Source organism: Urocampus carinirostris, chromosome 19 (assembly GCF_059441175.1).
Source record: "Urocampus carinirostris isolate Australia breed hairy pipefish chromosome 19, RoL_Ucar_1.0, whole genome shotgun sequence".
NCBI classification, from domain to species: Eukaryota; Metazoa; Chordata; class Actinopteri; order Syngnathiformes; family Syngnathidae; genus Urocampus; species Urocampus carinirostris.
The window spans coordinates 22,510,999-22,534,988 of record NC_142367.1 but is presented as its reverse complement, the minus strand read 5'-3'; the positions used below and the strand labels follow the sequence as shown (position 1 = coordinate 22,534,988).

The following is a 23,990-nucleotide window of genomic DNA, read 5'->3' as shown; positions in this document are numbered from 1 at the left end:
GCTGTTAGGTCAAAAAATCGGAGTTCGAACGCCGGTAATGCATGAGTGCGTACGCTAGAATGCGATGCTGAGCGGCGTACGGGTGTAGATTGCTCTTTTCGTGACCAACTGCGTGCGGACGTGCTTTGTTTTGCTTTCGCTTTTAATATAGGTGTACGAAGTGTTTTAGCCCCTAATTATGCCTCAGAAGAAAGTCAGTGCAAGCAGCAAAGTTGCTAGAGGTGAAAAAAGAAAAGTAGTGCGTACAACTATTGTTGATCTTGCCTGCGCCTTCTGCTGACCACCACAAAAGTAAGAAATCCTTTTCATAATTCTTTTCTTTATCCTTTTTTTTTTTTATTTTTACACGTTCATGTTAGCGTAATCTTTCGTACGGAAGATTACGATAACGTGAACGTACGATTAGCCTGGGTTAGCTTTAAGTTTACGTTAAATATTCAGTAAACATTCAGGGTGTTGGAACGGAGCCCAACATTGAGGGTGTTGGAACGGAGCCCCCTTTCCAATGAACCGCTCACCACTTGTTGTGGAGACCCGGGTGCTAAATAACTTATAAACGACCTGATTTCTTTATTTTTACACGTTTATGTTAGCTTAATCTTTCGTACGGAAGATTACGATAACGCGAACGTACGATTAGCTTCATGGTTATGTTAAACATTCAAGGTAAACATTCAGGGTGTTGGAACAGATTAAAACGATTTACATTATTTTTAATAGTGATCAAACAAATCGGTTTTCGAACAGTGTTCTGGAACGGATTATGGTCGAGAACCGAGGTTCCACTGTATTTAAAAAAATGCACGTTTATATGATAGTTTATGTGTTTTGGCTTATTGTTCAATTCATTTTCATTCTTTTTTTTAATGAATGAAGTTTTATCCTATTAATATGAGATAAATAAATAAATAATACAGAATATTCCTTCAAATCCCAATTGTGAATTATAAATATATTAAGCTCAAATTGTGTAAAAATAAGTCATTAATTTAAAATACTATTGGTTTAAAACCGAGCAAAAAACATATATACCATCTAATGCACGTTTTAGACGTCTGTCACAATATAACACGGATTCCAACTACGGATGCCAGTATGACAATTTAGCAAAAATTGTTTATCTTGGTGTTGCTTTATGCAGTATCAATGGTTCTTAAGGGTTAATGGTAACTTACCTTTCACTTCTGTGCCTCGAATAGTATCATCCAGAAGTCCCGAGATTCTGGCATCCACAGTCAGTCATCTTTTACTGCCATTTTTCTCCGCGGTTCTCTTGTTAGCCAATTACGTTAGCCGCTAATGTTGTTAGCTGTCGTTAGCTTCTCCGTGTAAATAAGAATTACTGGGTCTTTCAGTGTCTTCAACTTCCGCAGCTTGTCATTCAATTGGTCATTGTTGAATCCGTGAGTTCAAGGTCCCGCATTTTGACAGTTTGCAGTTTGCTAAGGTAAAATTTCAACGTCCATTTTAGGTGCTTCTACCACTAAAGTTAGCCGCTAACGTTAGCCGCTAAAAATGCCCACTCGAATGCGGCCTACTTCAAGGGGACCACCTACAGCGAGTTCCTCTTTTTAGCAGCTCCTGGTAAGTCTTTATAAGATATTTTGTCGACTTTCAAATGGATTCGCGTCAATTTGCATTCCCTGTCACTTTTTATTTATTTTCGAAGACATTTTGGATTTAGGTTGAAAAATATGTAAAGCGGCGGCCTTTTGATTTCTATTGGGCGACTTCCTCGAATGCTGACGGTGCCAGCTCCATCCAATGATAGACTGACCTCTAGTGGTGAATATTTGCACAGAGTCATTTAAAAAAATTTAAAAAATAAGAAAATGGACAAGGAAATACTGAATACAATTAAGCGCTTAAGTGTCGAAATCCATTCATATTTGTGAGCAACGAAGTACAAAGACATATGCCTCGGAAATGAATTATTCAGTGAGCAGACTGGTGCCATTCATAATGCATGACGCGCTTAAGGGAAGGAAATACATTCAAAACGCCGCAAAGAGCGTGAAAGGCGATAAAATGTCTGTATTTATCGAAAACATTCCACCCTTTTAAAGAGGAGAGCAGGCTGCAAAGCAGCGAGCGAGGACGTCGTCATTTGTCATTATGGAGCCCGGCCGACGACAGGATGTCGATGCCGGCAGCGAACCGGCACCGCGGGGGCGATTCCAGGCGCGGGCGGGCGAGCCAGCTGGATTTCATCCCGTTGACCTATTTAATGCTGACACAGACAAATGGACGCTGTACAGTAGCCGTTAAATTCGCTGACTTGTGCTGTATCCCTGCCTGTCAACAAGGGACTGCTTTTTTTCCAGTGGCGGCCGTTCATTTCACACCCAGGCCCTCAGTAGGCTGAATCAAGCCAACCTTGAATAACTATTTTATGGCTTTAAAGCATTTACCGCAGCGGCAGGCATCAATAATAACCTCATCAAATGGCATAAAATTGTGATATTATAAATTAATTCGGCCTGTATGGTGTAGTGCAACCGGAAACAAGTACTAAAAAGCACAAGTCAGAACACAAACTATGGAGACTCAAGGTCACCGAAAAGAAATATCCTTGGGGCAAATTATTTTCAAAATTATAGATTTAAATTGGGGCAGCACGGCGTGTGCGGCACAGTTCTAAGGTCTTGGGAACCTCCTGTGTGGGTTCTAATCCAGCTACCAGACTTCCTGTGCGGAGTTTGTATGTTCTCCCCGTGCTTGCGTGGGTTTCCTCCGGGCACTCCGGTTTCCTCCCACATTCCAAAGACATGCATTTATGGTGGATTGGCCGGTCCAAATTGTCCCTAGGTGTGAATGAGCGAGCAAATTGTCTGTCCCTGTGTGCCCTGCGATTGGCTGGCAACCAGTTCAGGGTGTCCCCTGACCACTGCCCGACGATTGCTGGGATGGGCTCCAGCACCCCTGCGACCCTACTGAGGATAAGCGGTGCAGCTAATGAGATTTAAATTGTTTTTGGGCCATTATTTTTGGAAATATAATTTTTGGTACAAACAAAATATCGAGTCAGTGTGATGACGTCAAGCTTTTTAAGTCAAGTCCCATTTATTTGGAATCCCTCTAATCACAAGATGTCTCAAAAGACTGCACAGGTTACAATGACACCATCCCCTGATCTTAAACCAACATGCGGGCAAGGAAAAACTCAAAAGTCTTCTGTTTATTGTTCTCTTTAGTGCTCATGTGTGACCAAGAAGAGGTAACTTTTATGCTAATTCCTTTTAGGATTTGGAATTATAGAATAGCATTTAAGTGACACTGTACTAGATGCCGTTGCATGTGTAGTGCAGCAGAGAATAAGTGCTTAAAAGCACAAGGGAGAATACAAACTACAGCGACTTATAGTGACCAAAATGCACCATTTTTATTCTCTGGTTGTTGTTTTTTTGCCCAGCCCTTTACAAGGTTTTTGTTTTTTATTGGTGCCCGTAGTAGCAAGATGGCCGACAATCATGTCAACTCCCTCTTGGTGGGTGTTACTCAACCTTTATGGGAACACTTTTTTCTTTAAGGATTTTGGAGGCTATCTAAAATGTTTAAAAGTTAATTCTCAACATCAGTCCCTTTTTAAAAAGCTTAAAATGGATCTTTTTTTCGACTTATTTTTGTTTTATTATCAGGTTTCACTATATTTTTACCTGTGTTTCAAGGGCAAGAGGTACATGGCCCCTCCAGGGCTGAAGAAAGCGAGGTCCCTTTTCGCAGTCGATCTGGAACTCACGGCGGGTTGTCCTCATCCAGGGGACAGAAACAGAGAGAACCACAAAATCTCGCAGCCTCGAGATTCTTGTGTGACTGGATTCAAAGCCGGAGACCCCGTCAGCCATCTTGATCCGGGCCCATGCGCGTTGGCCTGCTTTGGTTTGTGGCATCGTGCAGTCCAAGGAAAAGAAAGGCCTGTACCACCCTCCTCAGGACCCTCCTTTTTGGGGTTTCCCTGTTAAAGGAGCTGTGGAATGCAGCTTGCAGGAAAAGACGAAGAAAGCTGTTTGCGCGTCTGCTTTTAAAGGAGGGATGAGAGCACGGTTACTTGCGATGGGTTTTGTCACTTGTGAGTTCCTGTTGAGGCTTTTCAAAATAATGTTATCCAATTGGTTGATTCATCTATCTATCTATCTATCTACCTTGGTCATATCCATCAAGAGGGGTGACCGACAGCTAGACAAACACAATAAAAAAATAAAGAAAATAAAAAAGGGAAAAGGTAGCAAAAAACACACACAACATTTTTTGGACCATGCCCAAACACCCAAACAAGTTAAGCACCTCTGCACCCAAGTTGGTCATGCTTTCGTCCCTCCAGATGAAATGGGATACAAGAAAGCTCAAAGTCACTCGGGTCAGGATGACACAACACACTCTTCTGTTCAACAGCAGGGCCTGACAGCTTTGACTGGTTTACCCCCGCCGCATCATACAGGTGCCCTGCCCATCCCTTGGTTCATTAGAATTATTATAATAACTGTAATTGTTGATAATAGGCGAAATTTTATCTTAGACACGCAGTAAATATTCCCTGTCCTGAATATGACACACCAATAATTTTACGATTACATATGAACATTTTGGGGTTTCAAATCTTTGTTATACAGTTGGAGAGTCTGGTCACTTCCTGTAATGGGATTGTTCTGGCACACTGGTTGAAAAACACTTTTCTAGGCAAACTTTATGATTTGTAAGATAGATTTCATGACTTACGAGTATTACGAAAAAAAAAGCAACATTATATGATAGTTTATATATTTGAGGTGATAATAATACAAACCGTGCCTTTAAAACAATTTATGTTCCACCAAAGTTCATTTTTTTCCCCCAAAAACGAAACAAACACCATCTCCCTGCATGCATTGTGTCTTTATTATAAACGTACTGCATAAATATCAAATTCCAAAATGGCCTTTTATACAAGAATGAAAAATCCCACGGCCTGCCGGTCGCCAAAATCGCTCGCTTAAACGACAAACGGGTGGCACTACGTTGCGGTATACGAGAGCGAAACACGCCGGAGATTAAATACACATCGAAAGAGAAACCGGTCGGAAAGAAGGGGCTCCTCGGCATCACAGTGAGAACAAAGGGTAGAGGAAAAAACACAGCGGAAATCCGGAAAAATCATTTAAGCGAGGCGGAGGATGTGCTCGCCTCACGCTATGCTAGCTACAGTGACTTGCAAAACTACTGCCCCCCCCCAAGAACACACAACAGGCTTCAGACTTTAAACTTGAAGCCTAAGCAATATGACAACAAGATCTTGTGGGGGCCAATACTTTCGCTAGACACTGCATGTGTACGACGAGGACCGCTCACCTCCATTCAAACGCACAAATATCGTTTACAAATATTATCAAAAAGATAACCTGTGACCGACGATTTGAGCTTTAAAGCTCAGGCCGCTTGATTGAAAACACTTCCGTCATCTCACAAAACGGATAAAGGTTCAAGATAAATGCTATACATGTTTTTCATGCTAGTTAGACAATCTAACACAATTTTTTTCAAGCTAAGAGCTACTTTTTGTTATCAATTATCGCAAAGGGCACCCGTTTTGATATTACTAGATTATTAAAATGTGTCTCAGAATATAAAGTCACGATTTCATGAGTTTTCCAGTTATATTACCTTCATTATTTAATAAGCTTATGATTAGATTTAGTTTTAATAAATGCACCTTACACTTCTCCATCCAATTCAATGAAGTATTTACTTCATGTATTCATTTGATGTTTCTATTCATTCAGCGCTTTCCCGACAATGTTTCTAAGTGGTGTTCTAATAAGTCTGGTATAATCTTATCCCACCTGCAAAATTCAGTTCGATCCAGTCTTAACAAAGGTGTCTTGTGAAGATGAGACTCAATTACTTTGACTAGGAAATCCCATCTGTATTAAGTTTAGTCGGTTAAAGTTTCATTTTTGTCAACTCACTCCTCTTTCCGATAAAAACAGAGATTATCTGTGCTTCTTTGGGGATCGATGCTTCTTAAAAGATGACTTTGTCGTGTTCAAGAGCCCAGAATATTCAGTTTCTTACTTATTTTGTTTATTTATAATAGAAGTCAACAGAATTGCTGCCTTCAGGTCTTGTTTCTTCATCTAAATACCAAATCGGAATCATGGAAGTTGAAATGAACACACGGCGGGAAACAGGTCGCCCATTTCTAAAATATCAACCAATCATAAAATCACTATGTTGTTACTATGTTACTACCAGGTTAATTATTGGAAGTAGGGTTGATTAATCATCACATTTACTAGAAAATCACAATGACCAAGCATTGGTGAGCCCGCAGGCACCACATTGGAGACCCCCGTTTTAATAATGTGGCTCAAAAGGTTTTAGTACCGGTACTTGGGTCTTTTTTAATATTCTGGAGGAAAAAATGATATAGAAACAAATATGTTTTGTACAAAACAAATTTAGACGTTGGGTTTAAATTGCAGCTCGTTGTGATCTGTAAATTTGTTAGGGTGCCCTCTTGTGTTTGCAAGGTTTATTATCGCTTAATGAGGGGATTGCTATTTATAAGGGGAGGAATAGACTGAGGTCGACAGGTATGAGAATTGATTCTCGTTTAAAACAATATATACTGTAAATGGGTTATTTCCCACTAAACCCAGAACGTTGGGTTGACCTATGGGCTTCTTTCTGAACCGATTTGGGTTATTTCCTAGTAAATATTCTGCAGGTGTCCATCATGTTGCTACATACAATTGACGGCAGCTCACAGTGTTTCGAACGTGGCAGCGCTAAGAAGATTCTGGAATGTCTTGGCTCTGTGACAACAACTGAGACTTCAAACGTTTTCTTTTTTTTGGCACGTATGTTCTTTCTCTTTGCCTAATCCCTTTTTCCCCTCTCCCTCGCTCGGTAAGGTGGCGAGGAGGCGGAGTCTCAGAACAAGGTGAAGAGAGATTGTGGGCTCCCTGCTGGATTGAGACTGTTACGGCGTGTCATAGGGGATTTAACAACCACAGTTGAGATGTCCAATCCATTCAGGCTCCAGGGACCAATCAGTTTGTCTCAGACCATAACCAAGTGGACTGTCCCAATTCTACCCCTTCCCCTTGTGACCCAGCAGCAGTTTTTTTTTCCTTTTTTCACATGTTGTCTTGAGTTACCTGGGAGGGCTAGAAAAAGAAGGGTCTTTGTTTGGTGTTAGTCACATATCCAGGTTACGATAAGGTGGTACGAGACGGGCGGTGCAGGTGAGGGCCAATCAGGATGCGGCTGCCTTATCCCGGCTCATCCTGGGATCAAACTCAGGTTTTCACATTGACTAAAAGGAGGAAAAGGAAGCGGGTTAGTTGGTGAGCTGTTTTTAAATTTTGGCTATGAAATGTGAGGGTATTAAAAGGAACATCAGGACGATAAAATCCAGCCCGAACCGACCCGCGGATATAAAAGCCCGAACCCGACCTATTAACTTGATTTGAGGGACCGGGCCCGGCGTAAAACAAAACCTGCACTTTGGCGCTAAATTAGGCAAATGTTTCAAAAATGTATTTAACAGTGGGCAAAATCCCCCAAAAATGCTTAAATAATATATATTAAAATAACTAGATAAACAAAAGTAAAAAAATACCTGATTAACCTATAGAAAGTACATTAACCTAAAAATAGTTTTTTAAAAACTGGAAGAATCCCTCCAAAATATTTTTCTACCCAACACATGAAAATAAAAAAACAAAAATATAAAGTACCTGACAAACCTCCTAAAAAAATCCTAGAAAAAAATACATAAACTGTCAGCCCAGGTAAAAAGGACATTTGACGTCCTTTATCAATAAATTCATCTCAGAAGGAGAAAAAATTATTCTTGCAATTCACTCTAACGCAGGGGGCGTCACACTCATTTTAACTCGAGGGCCACACGATAGAACAAACATTCTGTCGGGGGCCGGACTAGTAGATTAAAGAGAAAGAATAAGAGATAAAGAAATAAGAAAAAGGGGGAGGGAAAAGGAGAGAGGGCAGGACAAAGAAAGAAAAACAGAGAGGGAGAGAGCGTGAGAAACAAAAGAGATAAAAATAGAAGTCATGAGAGAGGGGGAAAGAAAGGGAGAGGAAGAAAGAAATCCAAAGAGAAATAGAAAGACAGTAGGAGAAAAAAGAGAAAAGAAAGCGCAAAGGGTAGGAAGAGGGAAAGAGAAAAGAGAGAAAAGGAAAAAAGAAAATTAGAGCAAAATAAGTTAAAAAGACACACAGAGAGAGAAAGAGACAAAGAGAAACAAAGGAAGAGAAAAAGAGAGACACTGAGAGTGAAAGAGACAGAGAGTGGGAGAAAAGGGGAAGAGAGAGAGAGAGAGAGAGAAATGAATACAAGTACAGTGTCTTTGTGAGAGGCACCTGGCTTTGGCATATTTCAACCTGCAGCTTGTGTTTCTCTTGCGCTTCTCTGGTTGTTGTCTCGCGGGCCGGATTCAATCTCTTAGCGGGCCTGATCTGGCCCGCGGACCGCCTGTTTGACACCCGTGCTCTAACGGATAAATCAATTGAAGTTGCCATGGCTACGTGCACAGAATAAACTCCCCTCATGAAAGATTATGCAACCAAGTTAAAAAAATCTGACAGGTTTTGCCTTGGGGGAGGTCCCGGAAAACGTTCCCTCATTTCCGTGCATGCCCACGAGTGAACTCCTCACAGATGTGTCTTGAGAATCGCTTTATTAGCCGCGGGCAAGGACATACATCGCTGCTTGTGCAGGTACAAAGTAAGAAACACTTCACATTGTGTACAAGCAAACAAAGTACTACACGACACACCCGCACACACAACATGCATTGGTTTTCAGGAAGACGTGCGAAAAGGACAAAAGGTTCGAGTGGAACATGGAGGGAGAAAATGAAGTCCAAGTTGAGTATAATAGAGATAAAACAAAAAAAATTACATCTTAATTGGTCAAATGTAGCGCTTTATCCTCCTAGGAGATCCCATTGAGTTAATAAAAGGCTTTTCCCAGGCCAGGACAACGAGGCACTCTTAAAGGGGCAGCGTGTATTATTTATTTAAGAAGAAAAATGGTGCAATTTGTTCACTTTGAATTTCCTCTGTTTGCATTCTTCCTTGTGCGTTGTAGCACTCGTTTATGGTTGCGAGACACAATACAGCAACGTCTGGCAAACACAATAGTCCAAGATATTCCCCACCCACTACACCACAGGTGTTAAACAGGCGGCCCGCGGGCCAGATCAGGCCCGCTAAGGGATTGAATCCGGCCTGCGAGACAACACTCAGAGAAGCGCAAGAGAAAAACAAGCTGCAGGTTGAAATATGTCAACTTGATGTTGCCAAAGAAAGCTGCCTCGAACAAAGACACTGTACCTGTATTTCTTTTTCTTTCTCTCTCTCTCGCCCTCTTTTCCACCCCTTTTCTCCCACTCTCTGTCTCTTTCACTCTCTGTGTCTCTCTTTTTCTCTTCCTTTGTTGCTCTTTGTCTCTTTCTCTCTCCGTGTCTTTTTAACTTCTTTTGCTCTAACTTCCTTTTTTCCTTTTCTCTTTCTCTCTTCCTACCCTTCGCGTTTTCTTTTCTCTCCTTCTGTCTTTCTATTTCTCTTTAGATTTCTTTCTTCCACTCCCTTCCTTTCCCCCTCTCACGATTTCTCTTTTCATATCTTTTGTTTCCCACGCTCTCTCCCTCTCTCTTTTTCTTTGTCCCGCCCTCTCTCCTTTTCCCTTCCTCTTTCTCTTATTCCTTTCTCTCTCTTTTTCCTTCTCTTTAATCTACTCGTCCGGCCCCCGACAGAATGTTTGTTCCATCGTGTGGCCCCCGAGTTAAAATGAGTCTGACACCCCTGCACTACACTCATACTTCATCCCACTACCGTCAGGGCGCAGATACAGGGCAATAAGATTTAGGACTTGGGAAAAGCCTGATCCCCTCAGCCATTACCCTTATAAACACCTGTTATTTCCCGCAATACAGACGGCGGAAGTGAATTTCCCTGAGAGGCCCGATTGAATTAAATCTTAAATCTAGTGTTCAAATAACGCACACTGTTCCTTTAAAGAAATAGCCTTAACTCTGCTAATATATTTTTATTCTTAAAAAAGCAAGACGTGTATTGTAAAAATAAATACTAGAGGGCGGCCGACGCTCGTCTCAGCCACTGTCGTAGGTATGGATACCTTAACACAGGGGTCGGGAACCTACGGTTCACGAGCCATATGTGGGTCTTTTTATGAATACATATGGCTCAGAAAATTAAAAAAAAAAACTGTGCGGATTTTTAATACATCACAACAAGCGGAGCTGATAGTCGATCATGTGAAGAACTCTTGTTTCAGTCCGGCATTTAAAGGACCTAATTTTAACGACAGTTTACAGTCCGAGTGTCACATCAAAAGACCCCCTCGTGGCTGGAAATCGCTACATAAACCTTTATATGGAATCTCAATGAAAGATTCATGTTCATCGTTGAGACACAGAACTAACTTGAAACACCCAATAGCTCTAGCATAGCATCTTGAGCAACTCTATTGGGTGAGCAGTAGGAATGGCTACACTCCCCCTCACTCAGAGCTGTCGTCACTGAAGATAAATATGTTGGTATCCCCATTTGCAGTTTTTTGTGACATTTTTACAAGAGAACTTTGCTCGCACCTTGTTTTGAAACCATTATTTAGAACAAAATGAGCCTCAACTCTCTAATTATGGCAGGGAGAAACATTTTAAGGGGTATATTCTCATCGATATGGGACACAGGCGCAGTCATTATCATTACTTCATAGATTTTCTGAAATCATCAGACTTCAAACAGTGAAATGAAATGCGCTGAAGAATAAGGTTTTGTCTGGAGAACAGGTTTTGTTGCATTTTGTCTTCAAACAAAATGAAATAAAAATTCTCTCCTGACCCCTGCATTAACATATGATTGATATTTCAGCATGGTTACAGTACCAGGCATCAGGACTGTCCTATTCCTATCACAGAATTAAGCCAAAATAATCCAGCTCTCTGATTAATTACACATCTGTCATAGGAAGCTTGTTAAAGAAACAGTGTAATTTAGTGCTTTAGAGTGCTAAAAAAAAGTTAAAAAAAACCAATATCATTTAAATATAAGCAAAAAAAACTGTGTTAAAATGCGACATTTTTAAACTACGCATATGTCGAGAAATGTTTACTTTTTCTACATAACATGAAGCAAAACTAGAAGGAGCTGAAGTAACTGTCGGCCCATCTTGCTGCTACAGATACCCAAAAGGCTCAAAAAGGCAAAAATGAAAAGAAATATTGTGTTTTGGTCCTTTTGAGTTTCAGTAGTGTGTATTCTTCCTTGTTCTCGGTGGCACTTGTTTTTGGTTGCATTTCACAATGGGGCAAGATATATTGGTCAAATAATATACTGTCCCTTTAAAAAAACTCGCTTACCCAAATTTACATACTGCATGCTTGGGTGTGTCTTTTCACTCTTTTTTTTTCGTAATTCCCTGCTTTAACCACTCACTTCTCCGCAGGGCACTCTAATTGATATTATTTGCAACTTTTCCAGCCATTTTCTTTTACCCAAGACCTTATTGTAGTATTTATCATCAATCCAATAAAGTAGTACCTCTACTTAGGAATGTCTCTACCCATAAAAGTTTCAGGTTACGAAGTACCTGAAGAGGAAAATGTTGCCTCTAGTTACAAAGTCAAAAATACAGTCGAGAACGTAAACAAACCGGCTGCATGCTCTCAGCATGCTCTTCGTGGCACTCTCAGAGGTAAAAGACGACGAGGAGGGGGAGGAGGACGCAGCCATCATTCATTTAGCCCAAATTGAAGATATTCTAGGAAAATTCCATGAAGTCTCAGAATTTATGGAAAGGAATCACCCATTTGATGTGGTGTGCCTTGCGCATTTCCGACAGTTTGGCAAAAGCCGGCAAAAGCGGACGTCATTGGATCAGTTTTTCCAAAAACGTGAGGCCGAAGGGAAATCAATATTTGTATTCATTCCTCTATTCTTTTTTTTTTTTACATGATGTGTTTTACATTTATTGTGCGGTAATCTAATCTTAGCACGTACTTGTTTCATGTTCTGATGCTCTTTTATGATTTACTGAAAGGGTGTCCAAACTTTTTAGAAAGCGGGCCAGATTTGGTAAAGTGAAAATGTATGCGGGCCGACTATTCAGCCTTGCATTCTTTGAACAGTTTTTAATAAATTCATCCTCAGTGAAGTTTTTAGTGCTTGGCGTTAAGCGGCACGGCCTGGCAGCTCTCCTTTGTACCATTTTCATTTGACTCGCAGGTTCCCATAAAAAAAGCGCAGCAGTGCCGTTAAAACAGCTTCCATTTGCTTCCCCTTTTCACAGTGTTCGTTTACAATTAGGTTTTTGTAGCACGTTTGGGCTGGCAGTGCCTCTTAAAATTACATTTTTTTATGACAGTCACAGTCTCTTGGCAGATTGGGATTTGTTTCGGATTTGGGTGAAAAAAATTCTTGAATTTTCTCTCAGTCAGTTTTCTTTTTTATTTCCACATGTTGTAAATGGGGTGGGCATGAATTCTCACAGAAAGCCAAAGGCAAGGTGGCCAAATGATTTTACAGTGCTTTCAACATTACTGGCGAGCCACATATTATTAATTTTATGACAAAGGCCGAGGGCCAATAAAAATTTGCTGTAAGTGGATATGCCCGATTTATTGGAACCGATTAGCGCATTTACATTCAAAATGCGTCTCTACTTACGAAGTTTTCAGGTTATGAAGCGACTCCCAGAATTAGTTCAATTCCTAAGTGGAGGTATCACTGCACATGGAACGTAAGTATTAACGTGATATGTAGAAATTAAAAAAAAATATGATATGGAGACAGTACAGTACAAGGTTGGCGTCATTTTTATGAATGACTGATGAATGATGCCGCAATCCAGCTGCTGTTGGGTTTTTTTCCATCTTTGAGAGAAGGAGATGTCGTCGTCAACGAGATTAGAGATTTTAAAGTCCCGAGTTGAAGAAGGAGAAGTTGGTAAGAGTAACCCCGCAAGAATAAAGTGGAGGAAAAAAATAGAAGAGGGAAGGTTCAAAGGTCGGATTCGGGACACTCACTGGCCAAGTTGACAACGCAGGCGATGATGATGAGGGTCCCGCCCACCAGCGAGACCACCGCCAGCATCTTGGCCACGCGACCCAAACGCACAGCGCCGTCCAAGTTGCCTTGCTCCAAACTGTTTTTCGCCTGGGGAGGGATAGGAGACGCTGGTAAAATTATTTCCCATAATCTCCATCAGAGGAACATCTTTTGGATTCGGGGCCATGGAAAACAGGGATAGGCAAACTACGGATCAAGGGCCACATGCCCGTCAGGCTCTTTATCCCACCTGCCAAAATGGTCGAAATATAATGACTATATATATATATATATATATATATATATATATATATATATATATATATATATATATATATATATATATATGTAAAATGGTAAAAAGTACTACTATTAAAATGTCCCCATTGTCCCTTGGTGTGTCTACGCCGAAAATACTTCGACCAAATAAACTAAATATCACACTTAGAGCTTAAAAAGGAGTACCTAATATATTATTCCTTAAAAAATACTATATAAATACTACAAACATATTAAAGTAATACTATAAGCAAACACAATACGACAGGAATATTAAAACAGAAATACAACAAAAATACTGCAAAGTACTACGAGATTAAATATCACATTTAGTGCTTGAAAACGAGTACCTAATATATTAGTTCCTTTAAAGAAATACTATAGAAATACTCCAAACATACTATTACAGTAATACTATAAAACAAACACAATACGACAGAAATATTACAACAGAAATACGACAAAAATGCTGCAAAATACTACAAAACTAAATATTACATTTAGTGCTTGAGAAGGAGTACCTAAAATATTAGTTCCTTTAAAGAAATACTATAGAAATACTACAAACATAGTATTACAAGAATACTATAAAACAAACAATACTAGAGAAATATTAGAACAGAAATACGACAAAAATACTGCAAAGTACTACGAGGCTAAATATCACATTAAGTGCTTGAAAACAAGTACCTAATATATTATTTCCTTAAAAAAATACTATAAAAATACTACAAACATACTATTACAGTAATACTCTAAAACAAACACAATACGACAGAAATATTACAACAGAAATACGACAAAAATACTGCAAACTACTACAAGACTAAATATCACATTTAGTGCTTGAAAACAAGTACCCAATATATTATTTCCTTAAAAATACTATTGAAATACTCCAAACATACCCTTACAGTAATACTGTAAAACAAACACACTTCTACAGAAATTTTACAACAGACATACTACAAAAATACAACAATCAAAAGATTACTGAAAGACTACAAAAGCACTAATATGGAAATATATTAAAAATACTTCGACCCAAATGCTACAAATATACCTCTACAGTAATACTAAAACACAAAATAATACTCTTACAGAAATATTACGACAGAAATGCACAAAAAGACTGCAAAATACTACAAAGTGCTTAAAAGACGAGTACCTAATATATTATTTTGCTTTAAGAAATACAATAAATATACTGCAAACATACTAATACAGTAATACTATAAATACAAACACACTACTAAAGAAATATTAAAACACAAATACTACAAGAATATTAAAAAAAACAACACTAAAAAAAACTACAAAAAAAGAATACAAAAACTCGACTATGGAAATATTTTTAAAATACTTCAACTGAAATGCTACAAAAATACCTATACAAAAATACTGAAATACAACTACAGAATTATTGGGTTGGAAGTGACAGTAAAAAGAGGGATAGAGAGAGAAAGAGAAAGAGAGGAAGAATGAGAAAGACCAAAAAAGAGAGAGAGGGGGAGAGAAAGAAATAGAGAAAGATGGAGAAGGATGGATAAAGAGAAAGATAGAAATAGAAAAAGAGAAAAAGAGAAATCAAGAAAGATGGAGAAAGACAGATAAAGGGAAAGAGAGAGATAGAAAAGGAGAGAGAAAAAGAAGAAAGTTAAGATATATGGAGGGAGAGAAGGAGAGAGGAAGAAATTGCGAAAGAGAGGAAGAGAAAGAGGAGAAACGAAATGGAGAAAGACAGAAAGAAATAGAGAACGATGGAAGGGCGGTGAGAGTAACAGAGAAATGGAGATAGAGTGAAAAAATGTGAGAGATGGAGTGAGGAAGAATGATAGATGTAGAAAGATAGAGAAGAAGAAACCAAGAGGGAGAGAATGCGTGTGAAAGATAGAGAAGAAGAATCCAAGAGGGAGGGAATGAGCGTGAAAGATAGAGAAGAAGAAGTTAAGATAAAGGGAGGCAAAGAGAGAGGGAGAAAGAGAGAAAAAAGGTGAGAAAGACAGAGAGAAAGGGAGTTAAATAGAGACAGAGTAAATGAGAAAGAGGGATAGAAGGAGAAAGAGAGAAAGAATGAGAAAGACCAAAAAAGAGAGAGGGGGAAAGGGAGAGAAAGAGAAATAGAAAAAGATGGTGAAAGACAGAAAAAGGGAAAAAGAGAGAGAGAAATCAAGAAAGATTGAGAAAGACATATAAAGGGAAAGAGAGAGATAGAAAAGGAGATAAAAAAGAGGGAGAAGTCAAGATATATGGAGGGAGAGAAAGAGAGAGGGAGGAAGAGATTCCGAAAGAGAGGAAGAGAAAGCGGGGAAACGAGATGGAGAAAGACAGAAAGAAATAAAGAACGATGGAACGAAGGTGAGAGAAACAGAAATGGAAATAGAGTGTAAAAAGGAGAGAGATGTAGTGAGGAAGAAAGCTAGAGGTATAAAGATGGAGGGAGAAAAAAGAGAAAGAGGGAGAAAGACAGATTGAGGGATATATACAGGTAGAAAGGGAAGAAGTAGAGACACGGGGAGGGAAAGAAAAACAGAGGAAGAAAGAGACAAATTGAGAGAGAGAGGAAGCGAAAGAGAGAAAAAAGGTGAGAAACACAGAGAGAATAGTAGACGAGAAAGAGAGCTTGAGGGAGAGAAAGAGCAAGAAAGGGAGATAAAGAGAGAGGAGAAGGGAAAGAGAGTCCGAAGATAAGGATGAGAGGGGGACAGAGGTGTCCTGACCTCCTAAATAGTAAGAAAGTCCAACAGGAACCTCACCATGACGGAGTAGACGAATCCCACGATGTTGATTGGCCAGACGGGACAAAAGCAGGCCAGCACGGACAGCACCAGGTAATCCTTGACTTTGGTGCGATCCAGAGGAGGATCGGTGGCGATACTGGAGTGGCGCGAGAGCGAAGGCCGAGGGGAAAAGGCGGTGTAGCCGATGGAGCTCGCTCGGCTTCCCTTCCTGGTCTTGGCGTGATGCGGGTACGAGACGGAGCGCTGGCGCCGGGGGGGCGAAGACACCACCGGGGAGAGAGCCTCGCTGCCGCCCAGGGACCCGTTGCCTAGGAAACAAGCACCGCCACGTTAGACCACTTTGCGTTTGCTCCTTTCGATCGGGTTGTTGGCAAAATGAAGAAATCACCCGGAAAGAAAACGGATGACAGGTCGAAGCCAAAGGCTTATCATTTTTTAGACATTGTGAAAGAGTTGTAAACGTTTGAATTCTTTTTCCGCATCTCTATCACTAATTTTTACACGATGGTGCGGAAACATAAACGCAGACTTTTTTCAGGGTCTAATTTAAATACAATAGGGAAATCTTCTTATCCTTTCTTAATTTATTCAGAATTTCATTGGCTAACCCATGTGTCGATCATCATTTGAATCGGTTGCTATTGGCTAAAGTTATCCGGAGGTAAAGGAGGCGCTGTGTTTTTTAGCAATACAGGCCTGTATAGGCAAATGTAGGCTGTGGACCGTTAAAAACAAAGCCTGCAATTGGCCGAAAAAAATGTCAATCAAAAGTTAAGAGGGTAACGGCCTCGAGAAAATAGTTTTACTAGTCTGTTTATTTGTATATAGGAATTATGCGGCTAAACAGACAGCTAGCAACAAGCAACGTCCATTGATGCAGAGATGCTTTTAGGCGGATTTTTATTTTACCATGTGTTTTGGAGTATATATTTTTCCAAGCTTTCCTTTTTATCCGATGTTGTGCCGTTTCATCATTTGTGAAGAAAGACAAATGATAATTAAATCAAAGAATAACTTTTTACACTCACTGTGCTTGAGTTTGTCGTGGATGACGATGACAAGCTCGCCTTTGGATTTGCTGCGGGACAGCCCGGCACTGACTGGGTTCTGTTGGCCCGCTCCCGGGGAAGGATTCTGGTCCGGTTCCGACTCCAGCAGGGACGGTCGCTCCTCGCCGGTCCAGGCGCAAGGAGACGACGAGGCGGCTGCCGTGTCCACAGCCATCGTGATTTTTGGGGTTTTCAAACCAAGGCAGTATACCTAATAGGGCAGATAATCACGTTGTTTATTTGTATTGACCCTTTGCACTCAGGCAGAATGAGAGCCATGACGGACGGTAGGAGGCACTTGAGCACACGGCAGTTGAATAGTTGGTTGAGTTGAGACAAATGCCAATAACCACGACCGAAGAATATAACCACCCCTTTAAGTACCGGTAGGTACGAGTCACGTCACAGCATGATATGTCAGCTGGTGCTAACTAGCTACATTAGTGTCTCAACGTTGCCATTCCTTACGACATAAATGAAATGTTTTATTGTGATTAGCCAGGAATTCAAATCAGTAATCTCAGAAATATCACATGTATGGAATACTATTAGGTGCTCTACCATCAAGCTTATAACACCGAAATGAACTGTCAAATTAGGAACGGATAAAATGAGAGATGAAAGTTCAGAGGAGAAAATTTCGCCCCAAAAAATATTCTCACCGTGCACAAAAGTGATTTGTATTTAAGAGCCCCGTGTTACTCCTGTTCTATTACATTTCCCCCAAATGTCGATACAAGGTCATTTAAGTTACGTTTTCGCGAGGGGAATGCCAGGAGTGCATTTGTCGGCAAAACAAAGCACAGTACCGCGTACCAGCTACGTAGAACTGGTAAGCATCCAGACTTGGATACAATTTTAAATCAGCACTGGTGTATGGGGATACTCCATTTACAATATAGTTGTACAGATGGTGTGGACTGGTTAATTTATTTAGATGTGTGAACATATCAGAAGGAAGACTGTATCGCTCATTAGCTAGCATTGCTAATGCTATCTACAGTTTCTCTAAATAGCGCCCACAATATTCATTTGACTGTTCACTGGCCTCGTCCACTATTTACTGGGGTTTACTGCCGTCCGTCATGGTGTCAGCACATTTTTAGGTCACGTTTGTGCAAAGGGTTGATAGCCCTTAATCGCAAAAAGTCTTTAAGGGCTGCACAGACCACCATTGCACTACCCCCTGATCTGAAACCTCCATAAGGGCAAGGGAAAACTCAAAAACCTCAGCATGGGGAAAATGAAAAAACCTCGAGAAGCACACGAGGTAATCACCCTTCCAGGGCAATACTTTATTTATTTTCTACACAAAAAAAACAGAAAACACTAATCCCTCGCTTATCGGTAGTGTCATGTTCCAAAAAAAAAAAACCCTGATAGAAAGTGACTATAGGTAGGTAGGGATAGACAGATAGATATTTTTTCATTTTTAAAACATTTCTGAAAAATCACTGAGAACCACTAGTGCAGCACTAAAGAGCCAGATGCGGCCCTCTAGCCGCAGGTTGCTGACCACCAGGCGAAACAATCTGCACGCTTATCATTATTTGCGGAATATTACTTATTTGTAAAGAAAATGAATTTAAAAAGTTTATACAGTACTTTATTTTGTTAAATAAACGTTTGAGCCTGAAAAAAGGGTTTGTACTCTGGTTTCAGGTTATAATAGGGTATTTCATAGTATAATAATTGTAAAAAAATAAATCAAGGTATCTACTACGAATTTCACTTATGTGTTTTTGAAACATTTTGGAAAGATAAGTTTGCTCAAGCGTTTGTAGCACTTCACTCCGACCGCGGGAAGAAACAAGCAGAGACAGGTGTGCTTGCTATGTTTCAAAATGTTGGCAGCGGACAGCATGAAGCCAAATAAGTTACGCTGTCACTTAAAGACATTAACACATGATCCTGCTCATGAAATGCTTGAGTTTTTATCAGTGGAGACCAATGATCCCTGTAATTTTCCTCACGGGTCTGAGCGTTCACACAAAGTTGGTGAGCAACGCTTGAAACAACAGTGAGCAACAGCAATCCCTAGTGTGGCAACTAAGTCATTATCAAACATGTCCAAAACTTGACATCAAGGTACATTTTGCTGAGTTTCCGGCAATGCAAAATTATTTTTCACTTTTGAATGAATTGACTCATGTACTATTGCCTACAAACGTCGTTTGTTCTTACAATTCTTTCACAAGATATCCATTTCTTTTTTTTTTTTCTGATATATTTTGTCGCATGATATTAACATTTTTGGGGGCTTATTGAGTCGGTTGCACGATACACAACTGGATTTAATCACATTTTTAGTGAAAGTACAATGTTGGCAACAAAATTGACTTGGTATAATTGGAAATTATTTGAATGCAACACAAACTTTTTCTTCTTTTTCCCTGTTTTTTATAAAATTCCTTTAAAAAAATCTCGTTGAGTTTATTTTTTCCTAGCGGTTACTTTTTTCATTTTGTTCTCTATTTACCCTTTTCCTTGGTTTCTTACTTTTCTTTTTTTCTGTTTTTTGTTCTGAATTTTTTCTTCTTTTTCTCTTTCTTTTGTTTCTTTTTTTTCAGCTTTTAACTTCTTTTTCATTTTGGTATTTTTTTCGTTTTTGTTCTATCCTCCCCCCCTCCTTTAAGTGATTTTGTGTACATTTTTACTCAATGTTTGATCATGTAGGGATTAAAGAAACAACCTGAAGAGCCGTTTGGGACCTGAAAGAGCTGGTTATTTTTAGTGAGCCGAGCCGAAGAAGCCGGTTCTCGAAAAACTCTACTGACTTTACTCAACTTCATTCTACGTCGACCTTGACTTCAAAATACCGCATTTAGAACACAACGTCAGGGGAACCCGTGTATTTTTACCTTCATGCACTGTAACTTTGACTTTATTCGCTTTTTAATTAGCAATTTCGAGCCCTGATTTTTGTGAGCTGGCTAGATTTCTTGTGCGCAGAAAAGCTCCGGGTAGTGCTCAATTGCGCACACACGCAGCTTAGAGGGAACATTGCGCTGGCTAGATTTTCTTGTGCGCTGAGAATGTGCGGGCAGTGCGCAATTGCGCATGCGCGCAGCTTAGAGGGAACATTGGTGGAGACCCAAATTGACATTTTCAATGGATCCAGTTGACAGTGGTTGTTTTTAAGTCAAGCCCGCTGGCCCTGAAGTCACAGACCCTGAAAAACGTCTGAAGCTCAACTTGCCTTTGATTCATTGGACTAGATTTTTCATATTCAGGGAGGTGAAAAGCCCTAAACATATATTTTCTGTTATTACTTCTATGTCTAGAGCATGTACACATTTAGTTTACATACAATATGTTTATTCAATGTTATTTTTAGCCTATTATGTCAATGTTGACATATGGCATCGTTGAGCTTTTGTGGTAGTCAAATTATGCAAAGCGGAGAGTGGACTGCTTTTGAGATGCAATTTGAATTATTTGTGTGTGGAAAATGTTTGCAACCGTTGGAATGCAGGGTGTGCAAATAGGTTCGGTACAATAGTATGTTCATTTATGTTGTACTGCTTCGGTTTCAGAATGCCACTAGCAGAGAGAGGTCATCGATTCAGTGTGCAGGGTGTGATTTCCGCCATACAAGATGGTGACGGTGACTTTGAGATGGGAATAGACAGCGATGAGTGCGATGAGAATCTATTCTTGTTGGTTTGTAATATTTTGACTTGGATCTTTATGTATTTATACTCATTGATTCCGTTCTGAATAGGTGAACAAAATAACAAAAAGAGGACGGTCATCCTCTGGTGATGGGAGTGGGATGCCATCCAAGAAGCCATGTGCACGACCCACCATTGGATGTCCGCAAGGACCTACTGGCACATTTCCCACTGAAGACAACAAAAGGCCGCTGCAGGCATCGTGATGAAGGGTACACCAGCCTGTGGTGTAGCAAATGCCCACTAATAACCAGAATAATAAAAACTATTAAGCCATAAATCCACTTTGTTTTCATTAGACCATTAGGGATCTATATGTCATGAGAAAAGGCAGTAGAGCTATTGTAATGTTTAATTACTTTGCTTCACAGAGGAAAATAACTGTTTTCTGAACTACCACTTTAAATAAGTGAAGTAAAAGGAGCAGGGAGGGGCCACAACAAGGGGACGAAAAAAACATTTTATCACTATTTTGGTATTCTTTTAATTAATAAATGACTCATTCCCAAAAAATAATACAATGTGTGGTCAATATTGATGTTATACATTGTACTGTTCTGCGGCCATGTCGGCAATTAACCCTGCATATAGATACTTAGTTTTTCTTTATGTTTACTTCGACAACACAAGTACAGGTACAGAAAACCTGCTCACCTTGAAGCCCAATGATGCCATATGGCTACATTTTTATGAAGAAATTATTATCTTTTTTTTAAAGTCTTTAGTTTCTGCACCAGAGAATACAAGAATATCTGAAAAGTCAAAAAAATGTAGAAGTTTGATAAGGAAAATAAATCAATTGATGTCTTCTGAGGGTCTACTGAAGTTTAAACCTAATATGCAGGTTGGTTTTCAGTGCAGCAAACTCTGTCCAGAAGTTCAGTGAGGATTTCTGAATGATTCAATGTTGATCTAAATGACTAACTGTGATAAATGGAATCCACCCGTGTGGTATCGAGTCTCTGTATAAATGCACCTGGACTGTGATCGTCTCAGAGGTCTGTTTAAAACGCAGAGGGCATCATGAAGAATGAGGAACACACCAGGCAGGTGTGAGATACTGTTGTGGAGAAGTTTAAAGCTGGATTTGGATACAAAAAAAATCCCAAGCTTTAAACATCCCAAGGAGCACTGTGCAAGCAATAATATTGATATGGAAGGGGTATCAAGACCTCTGAAATCTGGCCTTCCCTTTAAACTTTCAGCTCATACAAGGAGAAAACTGATCAGAGATGCAGCCAAGAGGTCCATGATCACTCTGGATGAACTGCAGAGGTCTACAGCTGAGGCGGGAGAATCTGTCCATAGGACAACAATCAGTCCTATACTGCACAAATCTGGCCTTTATGGAAGAGTGGCAAGAAGGAAGCCATTTCCCTAATGCCCCCAATAAGCAGGTAGGCGCCTTGCATGGCTGACTCCCAATTGGTGTGTGAGTGTGTGAATGGGTAAGTGTGAAACACATTGTAAAGCGCTTTGGGAGGTCTTCATTGACTTAAAAAGCGCTATATAAATGCAGACTATTTACCATTTAGCATCTTGATTATCCTCAAAGCGTTTGGACGCTGACTCCCTATTGGTGTGTGAGTGTGCGCGAATGGGTAAGTGTGAAGCACATTGTAAAGCGCTTTGGGAGGTCTTCATTGACTTGAAAAGCGCTATATAAATGCAGACCATTTACCATTGGTTGCGAGTCCCCAGGCCTTAGTTTGCACACCCCTACTCCACAGAAACAAATGAATGCTGCACAAATTAAACATAATGGCCTTGCCATGACGACAAATAACCCGGGTAACAAATACGCTAGTAGAGGATTCGGTGGAGTGCGTGTGAAAACAGCCTGGCAGGTGTGCACACAACATGAGTACACACAGTAGAGGACAAAGCGGTATTGTGGTGTACGTGCATGTACGTGCATGCGTGGGGATTACAAAGCAATGTTATCCTTACTAATTAGCTTGCTGCTTTCAAAACAGCCATGTTGGATGCTAATGTCAAAGAAAAAAAAAAGAAAAACAAAAACAGCTCCACCTTAACACCACTAACCTCTTTTGCGTGCTGTTGTTTTCCGGCTTTGGTCGTCAACACATCCGCAAGGAGGACACTGCGGACATCCTACTTTTATGATCCTGAAAAAATGTTGCAGAAAACGGGTGGATTTGTGTCGGCGGTGCGTTCGAGCATCCGACAGGAGAGCGTCCGTGTGCGAGGATGGGGAAGGACAGAGAGGATGATAGTGATGGGGATTCCGGCTCTTTTGAGAGAAAAGGCTCTTTTGGCTCGGCTCACTAAAAAACAGCCCGCTCTTTCGGCTCTCGCCGTTCCTTCATATTTCTTTTTAATGATATATTAAACGATAATAATGAAACATTAGACACTAGATTAATTAATTTCCAAAATATATGACTATATTATAATAGCCTTTATTTTTCAATACACAGTAAAATTTTTTTCCTCATTTAGAGTTTAAACTTGTTTATACTGAGCAAAAAAAACATGACATCGCTCATATTGACAAGACGCCAGGGGGGGGGGAAAGAAAGAGAGCGAGAGCGAGAACAAAAGAGAGGTAGGGAGAAAGAGAGGGAGGAAAAGAGGGTGAAAGAAAAATAGGGGGAGAAAGAGAGATAGAGATTGAGAGGAATAGAGAAATACAGAGGAAAAAAGGGGGAGATAGAGGAAGAAAGTGATAAAGAAGGAGAAATAAAATGAAAATGAAAGAAAGAAGGGAATACAGAGATAGAAGAGAATACAAGAGATAGAAATAGGGAGAGAGAAAAAGAATTAAATGAGGAAAAAGGAGAGATCAAGGGAGGGAGAGGAGAACAAGAGAAAGAGGTAGGAGTAAGAGGAAAGAGGAATAGAGAGTATGACAAAGAAAAAAAAAAATAAATGAAAGAGGGGGAAGAGAGAGAAAGGGAGAAAGACTGATATAGAGGGAGAAATGAAGCAAGAGCGAGAAAGACAGAGATGGAGAGTATGAGGAAAATAGAGTGAAAGAGAATGTGGGAGGAATAGAAGGTAATGAGAGGTACAATTTAATGGGAAGACAGGGAAAAAGAGAATTATAGAGAGGGAACTAGAGAGAGATTAAGAAAGTTACAGAAAAAGAGATAGGAGAGAGAGGCCTTGGAAGGGAAAGAGTGAGAGGAGAAAAAGAGAAAGGTAGA

At 40.0% G+C, this 23,990-nt stretch overlaps 2 protein-coding genes and 1 long non-coding RNA gene across 4 annotated transcripts in view; 1 reads left to right on the top strand and 2 right to left on the bottom strand.

Moving 5' to 3' along the window:
- Positions 1 to 1,685, bottom strand: part of adprh (ADP-ribosylarginine hydrolase) — a 118,678-nt gene extending 116,993 nt beyond the window's left edge. Inside the window, exon 1 of the mRNA XM_088323653.1 lies at positions 1,176 to 1,685. The gene's annotated coding sequence lies outside the window, so the exon portion shown is untranslated. The remainder of the gene's footprint in view (positions 1 to 1,175) is intronic.
- LOC148347745 (uncharacterized) lies at positions 1,077 to 5,942 on the top strand. Its single transcript, XR_015848011.1, has 3 exons — positions 1,077 to 1,403; positions 1,472 to 1,584; positions 3,669 to 5,942. It is a non-coding gene; the product is annotated as an uncharacterized LOC148347745 (long non-coding RNA).
- On the bottom strand, positions 4,854 to 23,068 carry prrt2 (proline-rich transmembrane protein 2). Of its 2 annotated transcripts, XM_088323661.1 has the most exons (5): positions 22,867 to 23,066; positions 17,126 to 17,357; positions 16,113 to 16,405; positions 13,056 to 13,185; positions 4,854 to 7,294 (listed from the first exon to the last, which is right to left on the bottom strand). In XM_088323661.1, the coding sequence occupies exons 2-5, from the start codon at positions 17,319 to 17,321 to the stop codon at positions 7,278 to 7,280; spliced, it is 636 nt and encodes a 211-aa protein (XP_088179787.1). In that variant the 5' UTR covers positions 17,322 to 17,357; positions 22,867 to 23,066; the 3' UTR covers positions 4,854 to 7,277. The 2 variants fall into 2 exon arrangements, with proteins under 2 accessions (XP_088179787.1, XP_088179786.1); XM_088323660.1 differs by lacking the exon at positions 4,854 to 7,294 and having other exon boundaries at positions 12,457 to 13,185; positions 22,867 to 23,068.
- Positions 23,069 to 23,990: the final 922 nt, after the last annotated feature.